Source organism: Pagrus pagrus, assembly GCF_965226575.1.
Source record: "Pagrus pagrus genome assembly, chromosome: 17".
NCBI lineage: Eukaryota > Metazoa > Chordata > Actinopteri > Spariformes > Sparidae > Pagrus > Pagrus pagrus.
The window spans coordinates 1,653,535-1,674,359 of record NC_140201.1 but is presented as its reverse complement, the minus strand read 5'-3'; the positions used below and the strand labels follow the sequence as shown (position 1 = coordinate 1,674,359).

Here is a 20,825-nt window from a genome sequence, read left to right as displayed (position 1 = left end):
TCCAACAATAACATCATCTTGAGGATTAGGATTTCAGACCTGGCACTATTACATGACGTCAAACCTGTTATATCTTTATATCTTTTTACATTTTACACTAAAAGTCTTTCATATTGTATCTTTAACACTGTGAGTGTGAAGGATGATGCTGGTTTGACATCAACTCCAGCATCTCATGTTCATTTTTAATCTTATGCTAGTTATCAGACATTTTTCATTATGACCACCATCTTTTTTCTGACCATACAAAGATACTGAGGGAATATCCATTGAAAAGTTTCACCAGTTAATATTTTACAGATGAAGGAAATCACATCCACTTTACACTGAGGCACCTTTAACTGTCTGAGCACACGACCAAACACATCTGATCTGATTTATTTGGATCTCTGTTTACTCACTGGCTGATCTTCAAAGAGTGCACATCAAAAACATTTAAAGCTTTGGTTGGCAATATTTTTGTCTTGTCTTGTCTTGTCTACCTACATACCCGCCTGCCCAGGAATAATACCACTCCATTGTTTTGCACCCATGTGATAACACATTAAATATCATTTTATCATTTTATCATCAAGTGTGTCCCTCTGTGGTGATTGTTGTATCATTTAAGTTTTCCATCACTGAAGGAAGATTTGTGTGTAGGCGATAATTAACAACAGCGGTCCGAGACGAGACCCCTGTGGGACGCCAAAGGTGCCTGGTGAAGAAAGGGAGCATCGATAGATTGCTTTGTACCACTTCTACAACTAAACACAGAATACTTTCTGGTACCAGCACAGTGTTTGTTGTTGGTGGAAGATAAATGCACAAAAGATAACGTGTGTTCAACAACCACAAAAAGACATGTTAAAGGAAAATCTAATCCAGGCTGCACTTTACACTGAGGCCTGGTGATGCTTATAGTCTATAGTCTAAATCTTTCCACTACCAGGAGGGTGTAGGTGTGTGATCTTGTCTTCACACATTGACATGTGACACATGAGTGTTCATCAACCATAAAAAGACACTGAAGTCTTTGAGGAAACCAGTCAGTGACCACACAGTTCCTGTTCTCATGCTTGACAGAAGCAGAACTTGGACTTTACTCTGTGAACTGAATCTTTTCTGCGTGAAGATGAGGGTGAACATCTGCAGCTGTCTGGTCGTCTTTCTTCTGGGCTGTAATGTCACTGCAGGTAAGAACTTTTAGAAATTAATCAGTCACTCGCCTGTTAAAATACATTTCTTATCAGTTAGCTAGCTACATGTTTTTCTGCTAAACTGGGATTTGATATATCTGGCTTAAATCAGAAAACTCAACAGCAATGAACTCTATTAAAAATTTAAAAAAATGTGAAACTTCATATTCATCAAAATTTCTTTTCATTTGCAGCAATAAAACATGAAATAGTCGAGGAGAAGAGGTCGGTCTCTCTGCCTTGTCCTCGCTCTGTGGAGGGTGAAGTGACGTGGAGCAGAGAGACGAACGGACACAGAGTTGACATTCTTACAGTTGTGGACATGGACAAGAAACTCATTCCTGACCCAGGCAAACGATACAGTTCACAGGCAGATAAATCACTTTACATTCGCAGAGTTACCGTCTCAGACTCTGGAAGATACTTGTGTAATAATGAAGCAGCTGTGGAGCTGACGGTGATCCCATCAGGTAACATCACACTTTGTTTTCTCTTCTTGTTTCAGCATCATGTGTCTAAGCTAAATGTTTAGCGACTTTATATTACAAGATATAATATGATCATTATTCATAACTTGAACACTGAAGACTTTAAATTCATGCCTCAATGGACGGGCAGCAGAAGGTAATTCACTCCTGATGCTGTGAGAAGCATTTTGTTGCACTTCTGCATTCAGGGCCGTCCACACCGAGGACGACAACTAACTATAACTATAAATAGATTCTTTAAAAAATCGTTTTAACTCAGGTGGACGGTGGAGTTCACAACACAACTATAAGGACAACGACAGGACTGGATCAAATCATTGGGTTCTGAATCCATCTGAACTTACAGGACCATCAGTTTGTTTGATTTTAGGGACATTATTCAACAAAATAATGTCACAGCAGTGATTATAATACTGGTTTCTAACTGACCTCATTAATGTCAGCTAACTGAAGGCACTTAAGAGACACTTTCCAGATGGTTTACTCTAATAACTTTGTTTTAGTGTTTAATAACTCATATAAATAACCAAAACGACTTATATCAGGCTGCAAATTAAACATGAAAAACATAATTTTACCTGAAACACACTGACAAATGATCTTTGAAGATTGTTTTGAGGTCCTTTAAAACGATCACCAGGATCATTGATTGATTGGAACAATCAGACTTAATGCCACAAAGTTTACCAAAGTCACTCTGAATTGTCCTCATGATGTTGGAGGATCACATGTTCCAACATGGAGCACAGACGAGGGTGAAATACAACAAAACCAATGGGTTTATGTTTCACCTGTGGACAAGACGTTGACTATAACACGGGTGCTGCCTGTCGACTCTGGACTTTACTACTGTGATGGAAAACCTGCTGTGTACCTGACTGTGATCAAAGGTGAGACACCTGAGAGAGGTGAGAGACAAGAAGTCAGAGAGGAACAAAGAAACATGAGTCAAACATTAATGATTTTAAAGAATAATTCATGATTTTGCAAAATGAGCTTTTTAATTGTCTTGCTGAGAGTTAGATAAGAGGATCGATGTCACTTTCATACCTGTCTGTTAAACATGAAGCTCAGCTGTAGTTCAAGGTGCCTGCTGTGAGCTCCTCTCTGCAGCTGTTTTTAGACGTTAAAATATTCTGAACTTTGCTCAGAGCAGCTCGGCTTTTTCCAGTAATTACATCTGATCTCATGCTTTTAGCAACGAGTCTCTGTGTGATCGGCTGCTTAGAGGTGCTGGTCAGTTGATTTTGTTACCTTTGGACAGAGGCAGGCTAACTGTTTCCCCTGTCTACAGTCTCTGTGCTAAGCTAAGCTAACAGGCCTCTGGGTGCAGCTTATTTAGTGTAAATACATGAGTGGTGTCAGTCTGCTCAGCTGACTCAGAGAGAAGTGTCTGTTTCCTTTACAAAGTTACTGCAGACAGGTGAGTTCATACAAGGCTAAATAATGCTGAATTACAGAGTAAACAACATCTTCTGCATTCAGCTGTTTATGTCCTGAAAGCACTTCTGGTAAAACACACACCACAGAAAGACCAAAGACTTTTTATACTTCTGAGTTTGAGTGTTTGATTTCATCTCTCTCTCCACTCAAACACCAACAACGAGACAAACACGTACGAAGGGAAAGAGGAAGAACAGTAAGATAAAACAGGGTTTCTACATTGATGAAATCTAAAAGAGCTCAAAGACAAATAAAAGCAACAGCATGAAGCCGTGAGGAGCAGTTATTCAGACAGATACAGATCTACAGTCAGTGCTGACCGCCACCTTTGACACGGTGTTAAAATGAAGCCTGTGAGTTTGTGGTCAAATGAAGGAAGTCGAGCGCACGTCATGCTCTGCATGCAAGTACAAGTTACAAGAACAAATCAACAATAATGACAGAGGTCTGTCTCAGATATGATGAATGACTTTGTCTCATTATGTTTCACATCATGTTTAAATATGAAAAACCTTTTAACATGTAAGATTCACAGGATTCACATTCAAGATCTCCACAAGAATAAACCATCACATCACACAGCTACACAATGTGTGTTTACATGAACTAGAAAACCTCTTCAAGTCGCTTCAATACTATTTAATTTAACTTTTTCATCATTTTATTTCAGAGTGCTCTCAGATGACAACATTTTCACTGATGTTAGCTTGGACACCTGATTTACCTCGTGGACAAATGACAGCTTGAGCTCAACCAAAATTAACCGCAGTGACATTTTGCTGTTGTGTAGATGTGGATTGTCAAAGATACGAGCAAAGCAACACAATCAGTTTAATGTTACACTTATGACTGAGTTATAACACCATTTTAAGAAATCTACAACAGAGTCATGGATAATCTCTTTGTTGAAGCCGTTTCAACACAAGAACTTTTGATCGACTCTGTCTGGACTTTAAATGGTGACTGACAAATGTAATCGCTGTTATATCTAAACTCTCAATACAACTCAACGGTCCATAGTTACAAATCAGAAGAATATTTTCACCAGTGGACCAGAATGTAACAGGAGATATTCTAAATTAAGATTTTTAGTGGTCATTAATGTGTTGTGGATATGTTTGATGTACATTTTAAGAAAGTTTGATGGGATTGCCTACTGAACTGATTATTCTGTCTGCCCCACTCGCAAGGAAAAAAGACAAATACACCACCAACAACTATGATGCCGCCGCTGACGCTGCCGCCGCCACCACTGCCGACTACGACTATGACGACGAAGACAACTATGATGAAATCAACTACTACAACTTCAACTTCACCTACACCGTCCCCATCGTCAAGCACAGGTTGGTCTACAATGAGGATCTGAAGTCCTACCCAGTTATTAATTATTTCTTTGTCTTCCAGTCGCTCTCACAGACCAACAACCACCTCTCACTTTGGTGATTGGTATCGTTGTCCCCTCGCTCCTCCTCCTCATCATCATCTTCTACTTCAACAAAACTGATCTAAATGTTGAATATTTGCTAAACTTTGACTTCAGTTGCTTCAGTTGACACAAATCACATCACTGACCAGATTTTGACGAGTTCCTCTAAAGGATGTCTCAACAGGACAGATGATAAAACATGTGTCTCTCAGCTCTGATGAGAAGATGCATCATGTTGAGATAAAGTGTATTTGTATGTGTGCCTATAACAGTGCTATAGTTTGGACCAAGACAAAGAAATAACACCTGAACATTTATTGTAAGTGGTGATGATGATGGTGTGAATGTTTCCTGCTCCTCCAGCTGCTCCTCACCTGTGGCAAACTGTTCGACTGGTGATTGGAGGACTCTATTTAATCATCATGATCAGCATCACTGCCACCACCTGGACAAAAGGTGACATGGTTACGTCTCTCAGAGGTTTTGTGCATCAGAAAATGTTTCTGTATCATAATGTTAATGTTTTTAACCACCAAGCACTCACGGTGTTTTATACATCAGCTCTGTACAAACAGGAATTGTGCAAAATGTTCAAACTGAGTTATAGACATTTAAATTGATCATGTGTCTTCTCCATGTTCGTCTTCTGTCTTTGGCAGCTCGACAGGAACAGAAGCGCCGCACGACACAAAGACAAAATGACGTCTGATCCTGCGTCACACAGAAACAACAGGTACAATCTCTACAAGCCTCTGGCACAAGAATTAACATCTGATCTTAAAATACACTTTATATTGTTAAGCTGTTGTTTTGTTGCTTTAACACGTGAGCTGTTTGTGATATCTGCTGCTCTGTCCTCTGCTGTCTCCTCACAGGTGTCTGGTGGACGGAGCTGCTGGACGTCCTGCACACCTCAACAGTCTCTTCTTGTGTTTTTGGCTCTGCACTTTAAAACCTCTGCCAGGGAGGACTGTGCTGTCAGTGGCCACAGCTTTAGCTTCAGTCTTATAGAATAATATGTTGTGTATATAGCCAAGAAACTTCATATTTAAGGGTTCTGCTTATAGAAGATGTTGGTTTTAAATGTATTTTTTGAGGCTTTAACAAAACGTACGACCAACAGTTCACTTCAACAAAATAAACTGTTACATCTAAAAGTTAGAAAACTTTTTTTTCTTATGTAGCATAAAGAGACTTCTTTGTAATTATACTGTTTGTTTCTGAAGTTATTTGTAAGATTAAGAGTTCTGTTCAGAACCACTTTCATCCAAAGAACCCTCTTTGGATAAAAAACTCCTTAAAGGTTTGTAACAAAGTCACAATATCATCAAAACTGTTCTTACTCTTGTTTTATACTCGATACTTTTTACCTACTTACTTGATTTTATACTTGTTTGAGTCATTTTGCTGCATGCTGGTGTTTTTATTTGAGCACTGAGGAGATGCACTGAGATTTATCTGTACACTGTGCGATGACAATAAAGCGACCTGTTCTGTTATACGAGATTTATTTTTTGCCTCATTTATACAACACAATATGGTTCTTTGTAGAACCCTCAACCAAAAAAGGGAGACATAACAGAGCAGATGAAATCATGAGAGTGACGTTAATCAGCCACACATGACTCAGTTTATTTAGAAGATAAAATAGAAAAAGAGAAGGATGTGGCGGAGGTTTTAAAATGCAGAGCCAAAAACACAAGAAGAGACTTCTAGAGTCTGAGACAGTAACTCTGCGAATGTGAAGTGATTTATCTGCCAGTGAAATATATCGTCTGCCTCGGTCAGAAATGTGTCTCTTGTCCCCGTCCTCACCAGCTGTAATAACGTTATTTCTGTGTCCGTTCGTCTCTCTGCTCCACGTCACTTCACCCTCCACAGAGCGAGGACAAGGCAGAGTGACCGACCTCTTCCCCTCGACTATTTTATATTTTGTTGCTGCAAATGAAAAGAAGTTTTGTAAATATGAAAGTTCACATTTTATTATTTTAATAGAGTTGATTGCTGTTGAGTATTCTGATTTAAGAGAGTTCTGAGTTTAGCAGAAAAACATGTAGCTAGCTAACTGATAAGAAATGTATTTTAACAGGCGAGTGATTGATTAATTTCTAAAAGTTCTTACCTGCAGTGACATTACAGCCCAGAACAAAGACGACCAGGCAGCTGCAGATGTTCACCCTCATCTTCACGCAGAAAAGATTCAGTTCACAGAGTAAAGTCCGAGTTCTGCTTCTGGGAACAGGATGGGAACAGGAACTGTGTGGTTACTGACTGGTTTTCTCAAAAACGTGTCTTTTTATGGTTGATGATGACATGTGTTTCACTAATGTGTGAAGATGAGATCACACATCTGTCACCAACAACGCATAATATCCTGGTATTGCACTATAGACTATAAGCATCACCTCGCCTCAGGGTAAAGTGCAGCCTGGATTAGATTTTCCTTTAACATGTCTTTTTGTGGTTGTTGAACACATTTTCTTTTGTGCATTCATCTTCCACCAACAACAAACACTGTGCTGGTACCAGAAAGTATTCTGGGTTTAGTTGTAGAAGTGGTACAAAGCAATCTATCGATGCTCCTTTTCTTCACCAGGCACCTTTGGCGTCCCACAAGGATCTTGTCTCGGACCACTGTTGTTAATTATCGCCTACACACAAATCTTCCTTCAGTGATGGAAAACTCACAGGCGTCTGGTGGACGGAGCTGCTGGACGTCCTGCACACCTCAACAGTCTCTTCTTGTGTTCTTGGCTCTGCACTTTAAAACCTCTGCCAGGGAGGACTGTGCTGTCAGTGGCCACAGCTTTAGCTTCAGTCTTATAGAATAATATGTTGTGTATGTAGCCAAGAAACTTCATATTTAAGGGTTCTGCTGATAAAAGATGTTGGTTTTAAAAATGGTTTAACAAAACGTACGACCAACAGTTCACTTCAACAAAATAAACTGTTACATCTAAAAGTTGGAAAACTTGTTTTTCTCATGTAGCATAAAGAGACTCCTTTGTTATTATACTGTTTGTTTCTGAAGTTATTTGTAAGATTAAGAGTTCTGTTCAGAACCACTTTCATCCAAAGAACCCTCTTTGGATGAAAAACTCCTTGAAGGTTTGTAACAAAGTCACAATATCATCCAAACTGTTCTTACTCTTGTTTTATACTCGATACTTTTTACCTACTTGCTTGATTTTATACTTGTGTGTTTGAGTCATTTTGCTGCATGCTGGTGTTTTTATTTGAGCACTGAGGAGTTGCACTGAGATTTATCTGTACGCTGTGCGATGACAATAAAGCGATCTGTTCTGTTATACGAGATTTATTTTTTGCCTCATTTATACAACACAATATGGTTCTTTGTAGAACCCTCAACCAAAAAAGGGAGACATAACAGAGCAGATGAAATCATGAGAGTGACGTTAATCAGCCACACATGACTCAGTTTATTTAGAAGATAAAATAGAAAAAGAGAAGGATGTGGCGGAGGTTTTAAAATGCAGAGCCAAAAACACAAGAAGAGACTTCTAGAGTCTGAGACAGTAATCGAATGTGAAGTGATTTATCTGCCAGAGAAATGTATCGTCTGCCTCGGTCAGAAATGTGTCTCTTGTCCCCGTCCTCACCAGCTGTAATAACGTTATTTCTGTGTCCGTTCGTCTCTCTGCTCCACGTCACTTCACCCTCCACAGAGCGAGGACAAGGCAGAGTGACCGACCTCTTCCCCTCGACTATTTTATATTTTGTTGCTGCAAATGAAAAGAAGTTTTGTAAATATGAAAGTTCACATTTTATTATTTTAATAGAGTTGATTGCTGTTGAGTATTCTGATTTAAGAGAGTTCTGAGTTTAGCAGAAAAACATGTAGCTAGCTAACTGATAAGAAATGTATTTTAACAGGCGAGTGACTGATTAATTTCTAAAAGTTCTTACCTGCAGTGACATTACAGCCCAGAACAAAGACGACCAGGCAGCTGCAGATGTTCACCCTCATCTTCACGCAGAAAAGATTCAGTTCACAGAGTAAAGTCCGAGTTCTGCTTCTGGGAACAGGATGGGAACAGGAACTGTGTGGTTACTGACTGGTTTTCTCAAAAACGTGTCTTTTTATGGTTGATGATGACATGTGTTTCACTAATGTGTGAAGATGAGATCACAAATCTGTCACCAACAACGCATAATATCCTGGTATTGCACTATAGACTATAAGCATCACCTCGCCTCAGGGTAAAGTGCAGCCTGGATTAGATTTTCCTTTAACATGTCTTTTTGTGGTTGTTGAACACATTTTCTTTTGTGCATTCATCTTCCACCAACAACAAACACTGTGCTGGTACCAGAAAGTATTCTGGGTTTAGTTGTAGAAGTGGTACAAAGCAATCTATCGATGCTCCTTTTCTTCACCAGGCACCTTTGGCGTCCCACAAGGATCTTGTCTCGGACCACTGTTGTTAATTATCGCCTACACACAAATCTTCCTTCAGTGATGGAAAACTCAAATGATACAACAATCAAACAACAATCTGCTGGACGTCCTGCACACCTCAACAGTCTCTTCTTGTGTTTTTGGCTCTGCATTTTAAAACCTTTGCCAGGGAGGACTGTGCTTTCAGTGGCCACAGCTTTAGTTTCAGTCTTATAGAATAATTTATGGTTTATGTAGCCAAGAAGCTTCATATTTAAGGGTTCTGCTGATAAAAGATGTTGGTATTAAAATGGTTTTTGAGGCTTTAAGAAAACGTACGACCGACAGTTCACTTCAACAAAATCAACGGTTACGTCTAAAAATGAGAAAACATTTTTTCTTATGTAGCATAAAGAGACGTCATCTCAAATGTACAACCCCGACAATTAAATGAACCTTTTAACCTTTCTGCCCCGAGCTATTTGTTTCTGAGGTTAGTCTGAAGAACCATTTTCATCCAAAGAACCCTCTTTGGAAGAAAAACTTCAAGGTGTGTGTAACACTGGTATTAAAAGTTCACTGTTGACTGTAATGGAAAATGTATTGTATGTATTTTAAACGGCTTCATCTTTGTCCTACACCGTGTTGCTTGGTTAAAGGTGCATTATGTAGTTTTTGTGAAGAAATCAGAATCAAAAAGAAGAAAAAGAGAGAAAGATCTTCTTTTGTTTTCATGACTGAATAAACTGAAAAAACAAACTGACCTGCAGGGACAACACAATATATACTGTTTGACTTTGTTCATATGTGGCAGACCCTGTCACCCTTCTAGCTTCAAACAGTGTTCTTGGACCTTATTTTCCTCTGAGAACAGCTGGTTTAACATTTATTTTACCAAAACTACATAGTGCTCCTTTAAAAGGGCATCAGACAGTAAAGAAAACTGTGTCTAACTCAGCTACACAAGAACCTGTGGTCGAGACGAGGAAGCTGCCGGTTGTCACAACAAACAGTTGTGACAGTCTTGCGACAGCACATTTGCAGAAGGTGTGAATAAATTCACAGAAAGAAGGATTCTTGTTACTGCTCTTTATTTCTCAGACTGTCACCACAAAGTCGGCGTTGTCGGCAGGATCACATGTGTGGATTGACAGTTGCTGTTCAAGTCCCTGCATTCACCTGCTGTGGTTCCTTAGCCTCAATGATACACCTTCAAAGATGGTTCTAGGTATAATCCTTGATGTTGGTAGACACTCTCAGGGTCCCAGGAGGGACTTAAACAGCCCCACCAGAACCAAAAATTGTTCTCCTACAGGTACGAGCTGAAGAATGGTTCTATGGAGCACTTTTCATTTCTAAGTGAGCGACAAAAGAAAACAAATTACAGGAAAGTACTCATACATGTCTGCACACTGTTAATAGTATAAATCAATCAATATAAACAAATAGTCAATCCACTGAGATACTTCACATTGCACTCATAAAGCCTTTAATTGACCCTGTGGAGGAATGTTGGTCTCTGATGATCATCGCATGATTTGAATCCTTGTTTTTCCTTGTTTTATGTTTTGATGTTTTACACTCGCTGTCAGCAGAAGATGATGTTGGGACCCACAGATGAAGTCGTTCATTGTGGATTTCAAAATGAACTCTGAAGTTTCCCAGAATTCTCCAGTCTTCATACCTACAGTAGGTGCAAAGACTGCCAAGAGACCCAGCTTTGAGCTACTATTGGTCAGGGTGACAGACCCCCACTGGCTAGATAGTCAAAACTCCAGCTCCTTCCTTTGCTCTCTCTCTTCTCCACCTCTCTCCCCACGGGGCTGCCGGCCCTCAGGTTCTTCTCCAGGAATCTTCTGGGCCTATTATGTAGGCGAAAATTAACAACAGTGGTCTGAGTCGAGACCCTTGTGGGACGCCAAAGGTGCCTGATGGAGAAAAGGAGCATGGATAGATTGCTTTGTACCACTTCTACAACTAAACCCAGAATACTTTCTGGTACCAGCACAGTGTTTGTTGTTGGTGGAAGATGAATGCAGAAAAGAAAACGTGTTCAACAACCACGAAAAGACATGTTAAAGGAAAATCTAATCCAGGCTGCACTTTACCCTGAGGCCTGGTGATGCTTATAGTCTATAGTCTAAAACTTTCCACTACCAGGAGGGTGTAGGTTGTTGGTGACAGATGTGTGATCTCATCTCCACACATTAGTGAACCACATGTCATCATCAACCATAAAAAGACACTGAAGTCTTTGAGGAAACCAGTCAGTGACCACACAGTTCCTGTTCTCATGCCATACATAAGCAGAGCTCGGACTTTGCTCTGTCAACTGAATCTTTTCTGCGTGAAGATGAGGGTGAACATCTGCAGCTGCCTGGTCGTCTTTCTTCTGGGCTGTAATGTCACTGCAGGTAAGAACTTTTGGAAATTAATCAGTCACTCGCCTGTTAAAATACATTTCTTATCAGTTAGTTAGCTACATGTTTTTCTGCTAAACTGGGATTTGATATAATTCTTACATCATGAAATTCAAGAGCACTGAAGTAAACTGCATTTAATAATAATAATAAAATGTGAACTTTCATATTTACAAAACTTCTTTTCATTTGCAGCAACAAAATATAAAATAGTCGAGGAGAAGAGGTCGGTCACTCTGCCTTGTCCTCACTCTGTGGAGGGTGAAGTCACGTGGAGCAGAGAGACGAACGGAAGCAGAGTGGACATTCTTACGGTCGATGGTGACACGGACAAGAAACTCATTCCTGACCTTTATAAACGATACAGTTCACTGGCAGACAAATCACTTCACATTTTCAAAGTTACCGTCTCAGACTCTGGAAGATACTTGTGTAATAATGAAACAGCTGTGGAGCTGACGGTGATCCCATCAGGTAACATCACACTTTGTTTTCTCTTCTTGTTTCAGCATCATGTTTCATCATGTCCATCATGATTTTAATGCATTTAAAATGTAATAAAAGTTACTTACCACAGTAGATTTGCATCAGGGGCTGAATTTTTCACAGTTACTCACTGACACTGTAGTGGAGAAACATTTTGGGTAGTTTTAAAAGTTACTAGTTTATTTTTATCTATGAAGATTTTTATGTGCTTCACTATAAATGAAATAAAATGCAATTTTGAGCTGTAAAATTTCCAAAACTGCTGAACTATCTGTGATCACATCTGGAAAATATATTTACATTGTATCATGGCCAGTGTCAGTTATCCTTAATCCGAGAAAATCTCTTCACACAGCCACTGACTTTCTCCTGAATATGAGTTATCACTTTATGATGGTACGTTAAATTAATCTTGTTTTGTTTTATCGTGTTCAGGAACAATCAGACTTGATGCTCAAGAGTTTACTATTGTCACTCTGAATTGTCCTCATGATGTTGGAGAGTCAGATGTTCCAACATGGAGAAAAGACGAAGGTGAAATACAACAAGACAAATTTGTTTATGTTTCACCTGTGGACAAGACGTTGACTATAAGATACGTGCTGGCTGTCGACTCTGGACTTTACTACTGTGATGGAAAACCTGCTGCGTACCTGACTGTGATGGAAGCTGAGACATCTGAGAGAGGTGAGAGACAGCAGATATCTAACTGGTAAAATAAGAGGAAATCATCATATTTATTTATTTACTTACTTAATTTTCACACACATGAAATTACAGACAGAAAAAAACAGAAACAACAATGAAACCATAAAAATATACGTAACATAATTTAGAAAAATACAACAAGTGCCAATTATCATGAAAAAAACATGCAATAAACAGAAAAACTGAATCAAAAGAAAATAATCCAATAAGTATATAGAAATACATAAAAAATGGAAAATATACATACACGTGTACATATCTGATGAATATTGGTGTCATATACTGACAGAATGAACTGTTTCCTGAAAAGGGGGAGGGCAGAGCAACTGTACGACTAGTTCAAGAAATAAGATGAAAGATAATAAACAGAATAATTAATAACTTTTTTCTTTTTTTAAACTTAATCTGGTAAAAGAGGAGAAAATAGCAGAAAGTCTGTGCAGGTGCACGTGTTGGTGGTGTTTGTGTTTCTCACCTTCACAGCTCAGGATTTTATTTTATTAATGTTTAATTCTTTAGTGAAAATAAGTTTTTCATTTATTGTATTATTGTATTCATATATTTATTATTGTCATTGCTTGTTTTATCTCTTATTATTTATTGTTCATTCAAGTAAAGAACTCTGAATCTCATTTGATTTGTTTGAAAGTTGCTATTTAAATAAAGTTTGATTGATCGGCTGATTAATTATAATCTTTGAGCGGCCACATGGTGGCACTGTTGCTACTGTTGGATCTGTTTCTGGTCCCAACTTTCCACCAGACATCACTGAACCTGAAGAAGTGTTTGAGATGTTCTGCAAACAAACTGAAAAGTAAATACAGAAGTTAAATTAAAATGTCGTCTCCATGTTCGTCTTCTGTCTTTGGCAGCTCGACAGGAACAGAAGCGACGCACGGCACAAAGACAAAATGACGTCTGATCCTGCGTCACACAGAAACAACAGGTACAATCTCTCTTTGATCTTAAAATACACTTTTTATTGTTAAGCTGTTGTTTTGTTGCTTTAACACATGAGCTGTTTGTGATATCTGCTGCTCTGTCCTCTGCTGTCTCCTCACAGGTGTCTGGTGGACGGAGCTGCTGGACGTCCTGCACACCTCAACAGTCTTTAGACTTTAAAACCTCTGCCAGGGAGGACTGTGCTGTCAGTGGCCACAGCTTTAGCTTCAGTCTTATAGAATAATATATTGTGTATGTAGCCAAGAAACTTCATATTTAAGACTTTAAGACCCTTTAAAAGGGTTTTCATTATAAAACAAGTTGGTTTTCAAGTGTTTTAGAGGCTACAACAATACATGCGACCAACAGTTCACTTTAGCCACCCTAACCCACACTGTTCAAAAGTGGTTTGTTCCACAGATCTCCAAGTGTTCAAATACTTTTTCACATTAACCTGTTTCAAGCTACAAAACACACACACAACACACACCAGTTTATACTTTATTATTCTTTATTTTATTTATTTTATGTTATATATACTTTGTATTTATTTTTTTATCATTATTTTTGTATCTGACACTTTTATGGTTCCTTCTTTATTATTCATTAAAGTACTTGCATACATTTTAAGTGTGGATCTTTTTTTAAGTATAATAATTTAACTGTTACATCCATCCTCAAGTAGTGTTACAATTCACCCCGGTACTGGGGTAGGTTGTAACAACATACCTCTTTGTATTTGACATTAATTTACATAATCTGTGATGGTTTAGTAGAAGTGGGGATATTTCCAGCCTTCGTGGCGATGCAGCCTTTTTGAAGCCAGACATGATGTTTTCATTACTTTAACCAGGTGGTGTTTGTGCCCAAAGCTAAGCAGAGCATTCTGATGAGAGAGGAACAGAAAACTGAAGTTAAACGTGCGTCAAACATCAACATAAAGAAAAGTTCAGTTTGGACTTTTTTTGTGGTTTTGCAGAAACGTTGAGTCGGTTGAATAGTTCCATGTCTTACCATGTGTAGGTTGATTCTTCCTGTATCTCATCATGGACGTGCTGTTTGCCTTCATTTCCTGACAAACGAGAGCATGAATGTCAGAGTTTTAGTGATCCGGTGAATAATCAGTGATTAACCACTTTACAGTTTGATGAAAAACAGGATGTGGTGAGAAGTAACTGTTTGCAAGTTCAGGTCAGACTTTATTTACCTTGTTTGTTGTACTTGTACCTCACAGTCAACACAAGGACGATGATGAAGGCAGTGGCGATGAAGGCGATGATGAGTAAGATGATCAAACTGTTGTCTTTAGGAGCAACTGGAAGACAAACAAACACCATATTTAATACATCTGAACAAAAACATTTAGTTTATCACATTACTTTTAACTTCTCCTGCACTTCAGCCTTCAATATCAAAATGATGCTTGTATGTTAATGCATCAATAGTGACATGCGTGGATTGGGGTTGGTGTACCCCACGGTTCTGTCCTGGGCCCAGTGCTGTTTGTTTTATTAAAGCTTTATTAAAGCTTGATGTTACCTGAACTCATCACAGTCAGCTCCCCAGCTGCTTCGCTGTTACAGAAGTATCTTCCAGCGTCGGAGACAGCAGCTCTGAGAATAATAAGTGATTTATTTGCCAGTAAACGGTATCGTCCGTCCAGGTCCATGTGTTTCTCTTCTTCGTCACCATCAGCTGTCAGTAGGTCAACTTTGCTTCCATCTCTCTCTCTGCTCCACATCACGTTTCCCTCCACAGAGGGAGGACAGCTGAGAGTGATGGACGTGTTCTGCTCGAATGTTTTTTGGCATTCTTCTGTAAAAGAAACACAGTTTTGAATGAATACGCACAAATGTTCAGTATATGGTGAATTCAGCTGCATTAAAACATAGTTGAGACCAGATCACTGTGAACTGTTGGTTCATCATTCAATTATGCAATACACCTTATAAAGAATCGGCTAAAATAACATATTTACTCTGCATTGCATAAAACTGCATGGAGTTAGAATAAAGTGGGCATGTCTGTAAAGGGGAGGGCCGAGGCTACATTTTAATTCAGATAATTTGAGATGAGAGGTCGAGGGAACACTTTGAAAATGGCAATTATTCAGCTTATCCAGCCCTCTTCCCGACAAGACAGCACGACGTCTTCCTCTTAGCTTAAAAAAATGAGCGTGCCACAGACTCTTAAAGGCAGATAGTCAGCTGTAATTGTTGCGATCCCGGGGATCGAACTTCTCTGTAACCCTTAGACTCATTATTGTGTCTTCATCCAGCAGTTTACTCACTTCATTATGATCCAGTAGTACAGGTTGTTATCAAATTTCAATTCCACTGACAGACTTTTCTCTGAGACACAGAATGAAATACTCCACTGAACCTAACATGTGTTGGCACAGATTCCCTGTAAAGACCGATGGTGCCCACATCTTTAGTGGCAACAGGTGTTGTTGCAGCAGTTCAGGATCAGTTTTGGTGATTGGCTGTTGGTTTTGCACATATCACATCATTACAATGCACAGGCGTCCCACTCTGGTGACCACGCAGGTTTGGGTTTTAAATATCCAGTTCTGCATTAAATCTGTTGCAAAAATGTCCCAACGTCGCGCAAACAACTCTTTTTCTTCAGAAAAACTGCTAATTTTGCTCTTAGTAAAGCAAAAGTGGTCAGCAAAGGAAAAATGTGAATGTGAATTTGTTGACGGAGCTGGCGAATCACGAAATCGTCTGAAAAAACCTCACTCGAGTGCCAACAATAAGCTAGATTCAGAGATAGCAGTTGGTAGTTTGTTAGCATATAGGCTGCACAGCACATTAGCATGCTATAATTATTCTCATACCGAGTTGGTTGTAGTGATTGCACCGACTAAGTTACTTCCAAAACACGACGCTTCAGCGTGAATGTGTTTAGTAACGTCTGAAAATATAACTACATTTTCGGGAGTTACTGAATACAATCGCAAGTTCAAAAAATCCAAGTAGCTGCTGGCTAAATCCACTGATGAATAAACGTGTCGTAAAGCAGGTCGCACTAGACGTCTTTACGTCAGGTATGTAGCTACCCGCTCTGGGATGTTACACAGTGCGGTTTCTGCCGGCGCAACCCTCCTCAGCAGAGGTGTCACCGTTCATCCTATTAACCGTTCTTCCACCACTTAACTGAGTTTAGAAATATTATTTTAAGGTCGAAAAACTACCTAGTGTTGCTTTAAACTTCAAGGGACTATAAAACCTCAAGAAGCTAACTTTCAGTTAAAATACGTGACGCTGGTAATGCTATGGTAAATATAGTTGTTATTCACCAATGGGTTAATGTTTATTTTGTAATGTTGATAATTCAATTTAGATTTGACACATTGTACACACACAAATAAATGTACATGTTTGATAATGCTTGAAGGCTGCAGCCCCTGAATTTGGACACAGCCACTATTTTTAAATTTGTCGTCTCGTTGTGCATTGGAGTGTTTGCTCCATGTACCATTGATCTCAATGAACCATCTGCTGATATTCACATAACTGGAGTGGATGAATTCATATTTTCTTCTACTAGTTGTTTTCTTTTATACGAGGTTCAATTTGTCATCTATGCTCTCGCAACATTTATAGAGGAGAAACTATTTTGAAAGCCAGAGAGAAAACAGGAAGCGGATTGACTTTGTTGAAGTTTGATGTTACCTGGTTGGATGGCGGGAAGCTGCACAGCTGACTCTCTGTAACATAAGAATCTGTCAGTTTCTGCAGAAACTCGTGGCATGTTTTGTTTGTCTGCAAGGCGAGGCCGATGGGACGTTGGAGGGTCATGGTCAAACGCTGGAGGGTCAGGGTCAAACGCTGAAGGGTTAGGGTCAAACGCTGGAGGGTTAAGGTCAAACGCTGGAGGGTCAGGGTCGGACTCTGAAGGACGACGGTTGGACGCTGGACGTTGAGGGTTGGACGCTGGAGGTTTAGGGTTGGACGCTGGAGGGTGAGGGTTGGACGCTGGAGGTTTAGGGTTGGACGCTGGAGGTTGAGGGTTGGACGCTGGAGGTTTAGGGTTGGACGCTGGAGGTTTAGGGTTGGACGCTGGAGGGTGAGGGTTGGACGCTGGAGGTTTAGGGTTGGACGCTGGAGGGTGAGGGTTGGACGCTGGAGGTTGAGGGTTGGACGCTGGAGGGCGAGGGTTGGACGCTGGAGGGCGAGGGTTGGACGCTGGAGGTTTAGGGTTGGACGCTGGAGGGTGAGGGTTGAATGCTGGAAAGTGATGGTTGAATGCTGGAGGATGAGGGTTGAATGCTGGAAAGTGATGGTTGAATGCTGGAAGGTGATGGTTGAATGCTGGAAGGTGATGGTTGAATGCTGGAAGGTCCTGGATGGACACTGGAGGGCGAGGGTTGAATTCTGGAGGGCGAGGGTTGAATGCTGGAGGGCGAGGTTTGAACGCTGGAAGGCGAAGACGAGGCAGGGAGAAGGAGCGCCTCCTCATGCTCATTACTGTAGAAGAAAAACACTTTTTAATAAATCTGCATGTATTTTAAGAAAAGTGTTCTTCATTGTGACCTCTGAGATCAGACAGATTTACATTCATCTATCAAATAAAATGAGTGCAGCCGACATTAAAGAGGCACATTGCTCTCTATGGAGAATGATGCTCCCTTATAAACATTGCAGGAGTGATTTTTTCATCACTTTCAAAAAAATTAATTAAACTTTGACCTCTAACCATTCTGTCGTCTGCCCGGATTGTCCACAGGCTCTCCGACTGTCCAGACAGAGGCAGAATTTTGTTGATGTCTGATTGAGATTAATTATTAATTATTTAGTTAATTATGAAGAAAGACATAAAAAGCACATCTTTTTGACAGGGTGCTGATCCTCGTTTAGAAATGATCTTGCTTGTTGGCGTATTCCACATTCAGACATAGAAGCGGTAACTTTGTCTTAAAATTTAATTTATAATTTAAGTAAATTTCACACAAAAAATTCAGCATTTGAGTAACAAATTATATTTTTTATATTTACTCACTATTTTCAGTTTCAATGACTACAATTATTCCAAATCAGTACTCTTGTGCTCCTATTAAGTAATTGTTACATTTATTTTAAGAATGATAAGTAGCATTTATTAAATGTAGCACATTTGTCTTAAAAGATAATGTCATGTTTTCCAGTAAAATCTACCGAGTATTTCAATCACATCTATTTCATTTCTTTTGTGGTTTTGGCTCAAGGTGACTATTGAACTTAGGATTTTAATTATATCTACTCAATTCTTATATGCGATGGTACTAAACTAAATTATTTTTTTTCTCACATTAACTTAATTCATTCAACTATGGTATATTTAAAAGATTTCCCAGCATTGAAATTTACACAATATTTTTAAATGTAAAAATGTTTCAACAAAATAATTGAGAGCATGTTAGTTTCAGAGTGCAACGAGGGACATTTCCAGCATTTTTTCATCTCCATCCGTGATCATGGCATCACAGGTATTTTACGCCAAACCATGATGTTTTCCAAACCCTAACAAGGTGGTTTTTGGCATAAGCACAGTGTTGTGACGAGAGAAACAGAAAATTATACTTAAACAAACGTAAAGCTGAAACATAAAGACATGTTAAGTTTTAACTTATTTGTGGTTTTGCAGAAATGTATGTTAAATTGAAGAATTTGCGGAGAAGACAAAGAAACCACATCCAATTCTCTCAGTTGTCTCTCTGTTAAAAGCCAGTAAATCTGGGTCAAATCCGGTCTAAATTAAAGCGTTTAATCAACATCTTCAAATTGTTCTGAACCAGTTTTGAAATCGTTTCAATGGCAAAATGCTCATTGTGTTATATTGATACTACTCTGAATGAAATAAACATTTATTTACTGTATTATCTAATTTAAAATTACGCAGCTTAGCGTAGACATACAGTGGGCTTTTCTGCATAAGTACTATTAACAAAACATATGATGTATCCAAGAAAGAAGTTACACATGTTAAAAACGTATTAAAGTTGTGACTTTAACGTCAGAATTCTCAATTTTTTCTCAGAAAAATATCAGAATTTGGAAAATTCTCATGTGACCCTCAACCTGTTTTCTATGTTTCCCTGCATAGGTCATAGTCAAAGACATACATGGAGCTATGACACTGAATACAATAAAAAAAATCTGAAAACACAGAAATGTGTTCAACCTGATGAGATTTAGCATTGCTCAGAATTATTGATTATCTTTTAAATGATCTTACCTGAAGTGACATTAAAGGATAAGTACCGTTTTTTACAACCTGGACCTTATTTCTGGCAAAAGATATGATCATTTACTCACCCAGATAACTTTGGTGTCATTCGGCGTCGTTCGGACGAAATTAGATCCAGTGTAGCGGCGATATATCCATATAATGGGAGAGACGGGGCAGCGACACACAGCCTCTATATAACGCATTATCTGCCACGAAACTAGTTAATTTCATCAATATTTTGTTACGATATGCTAGCGCTATTAGCCTCTGAGTCCGGGCTCGTCCGTTATCAACATCCGGGGTCAAACTAGCAGCAGCAGCTACAGATAAACAAGGCGCGCTGTCGCGGGTGCGCGCGCAGCTCAGAGACGACATCTTCCAGGTCAGAGGTAGTAGATCAGCCTACAGACCCCGGATGTTGACAATAGACGAGCCCGGACTCAGAGGCTAATAGCGCTAGCATTTCATAACAAAATATTGATGAAATGAACTAGTTTCGTGGCAGATAATGTGTTATATAGAGGCTGTGTGTCGATGCCCCGTTACTCCCATTATATGGATATATCGCCGCTACACTGGATCTAATTTCGTCCGAACGACGCCGAATGACACCAAAGTTATCTGGGTGAGTAAATGACCATATCTTTTGCCAGAAATAAGGTCCAGGTTGTAAAAAACGGTACTTATCCTTTAAAGCCCAGAAACAAGGCCAACAGGCAGCTGCAGATGTTCACCCTCATCGTTCACCAATGACTGAATACCTGAAAACTAACCAGTACCACAGCTTTATTCAGAGCAGAGAACAGGAACTCAGCCGCTGTGAAATGGATCACTGTCTCACATTTTTTTTCTTTTTGTGGTTAACGATCACGGAGGCTTCCTGTTTTTTAAACATCATCGTATGAAGCTGTTATCAGTCAATCAAGGGCTCTCTTGTGCCATTCCCCATGATAACGGTGGTTAGATTTTACACTCAAAGTAAAATTTTAAGTACCTTCCGGACTACTACACCTCCCTCTTATTATTCAGATTTTCAAACTGAATGGAAACACTCGGTGGAAGGAGCTGGAAATGTTGGCGTATGGATGCAAATAAGATGTGACAAAGTTCAGTGGA

General features: G+C 39.3%; 1 protein-coding gene and 1 long non-coding RNA gene across 2 annotated transcripts; one reads left to right on the top strand and one right to left on the bottom strand.

The window, feature by feature from the left end:
• The first annotated feature begins 4,381 nt into the window (after positions 1–4,381).
• On the top strand, positions 4,382–5,527 carry LOC311272426. The gene is made up of 4 exons (XR_014624560.1): positions 4,382–4,455; positions 4,902–4,994; positions 5,198–5,271; positions 5,414–5,527. It is a non-coding gene; the product is annotated as an uncharacterized lncRNA (long non-coding RNA).
• An 8,512-nt stretch (positions 5,528–14,039) lies between these two features.
• LOC311273250 (uncharacterized protein) lies at positions 14,040–17,960 on the bottom strand (the record flags this gene model as incomplete). Its single annotated transcript, XM_084380201.1, has 5 exons — positions 14,040–14,379; positions 14,508–14,565; positions 14,701–14,808; positions 15,033–15,308; positions 17,174–17,960. Coding segments are annotated over 5 exons (1,230 nt in total). The 3' UTR covers positions 14,040–14,378.
• Positions 17,961–20,825: the final 2,865 nt, after the last annotated feature.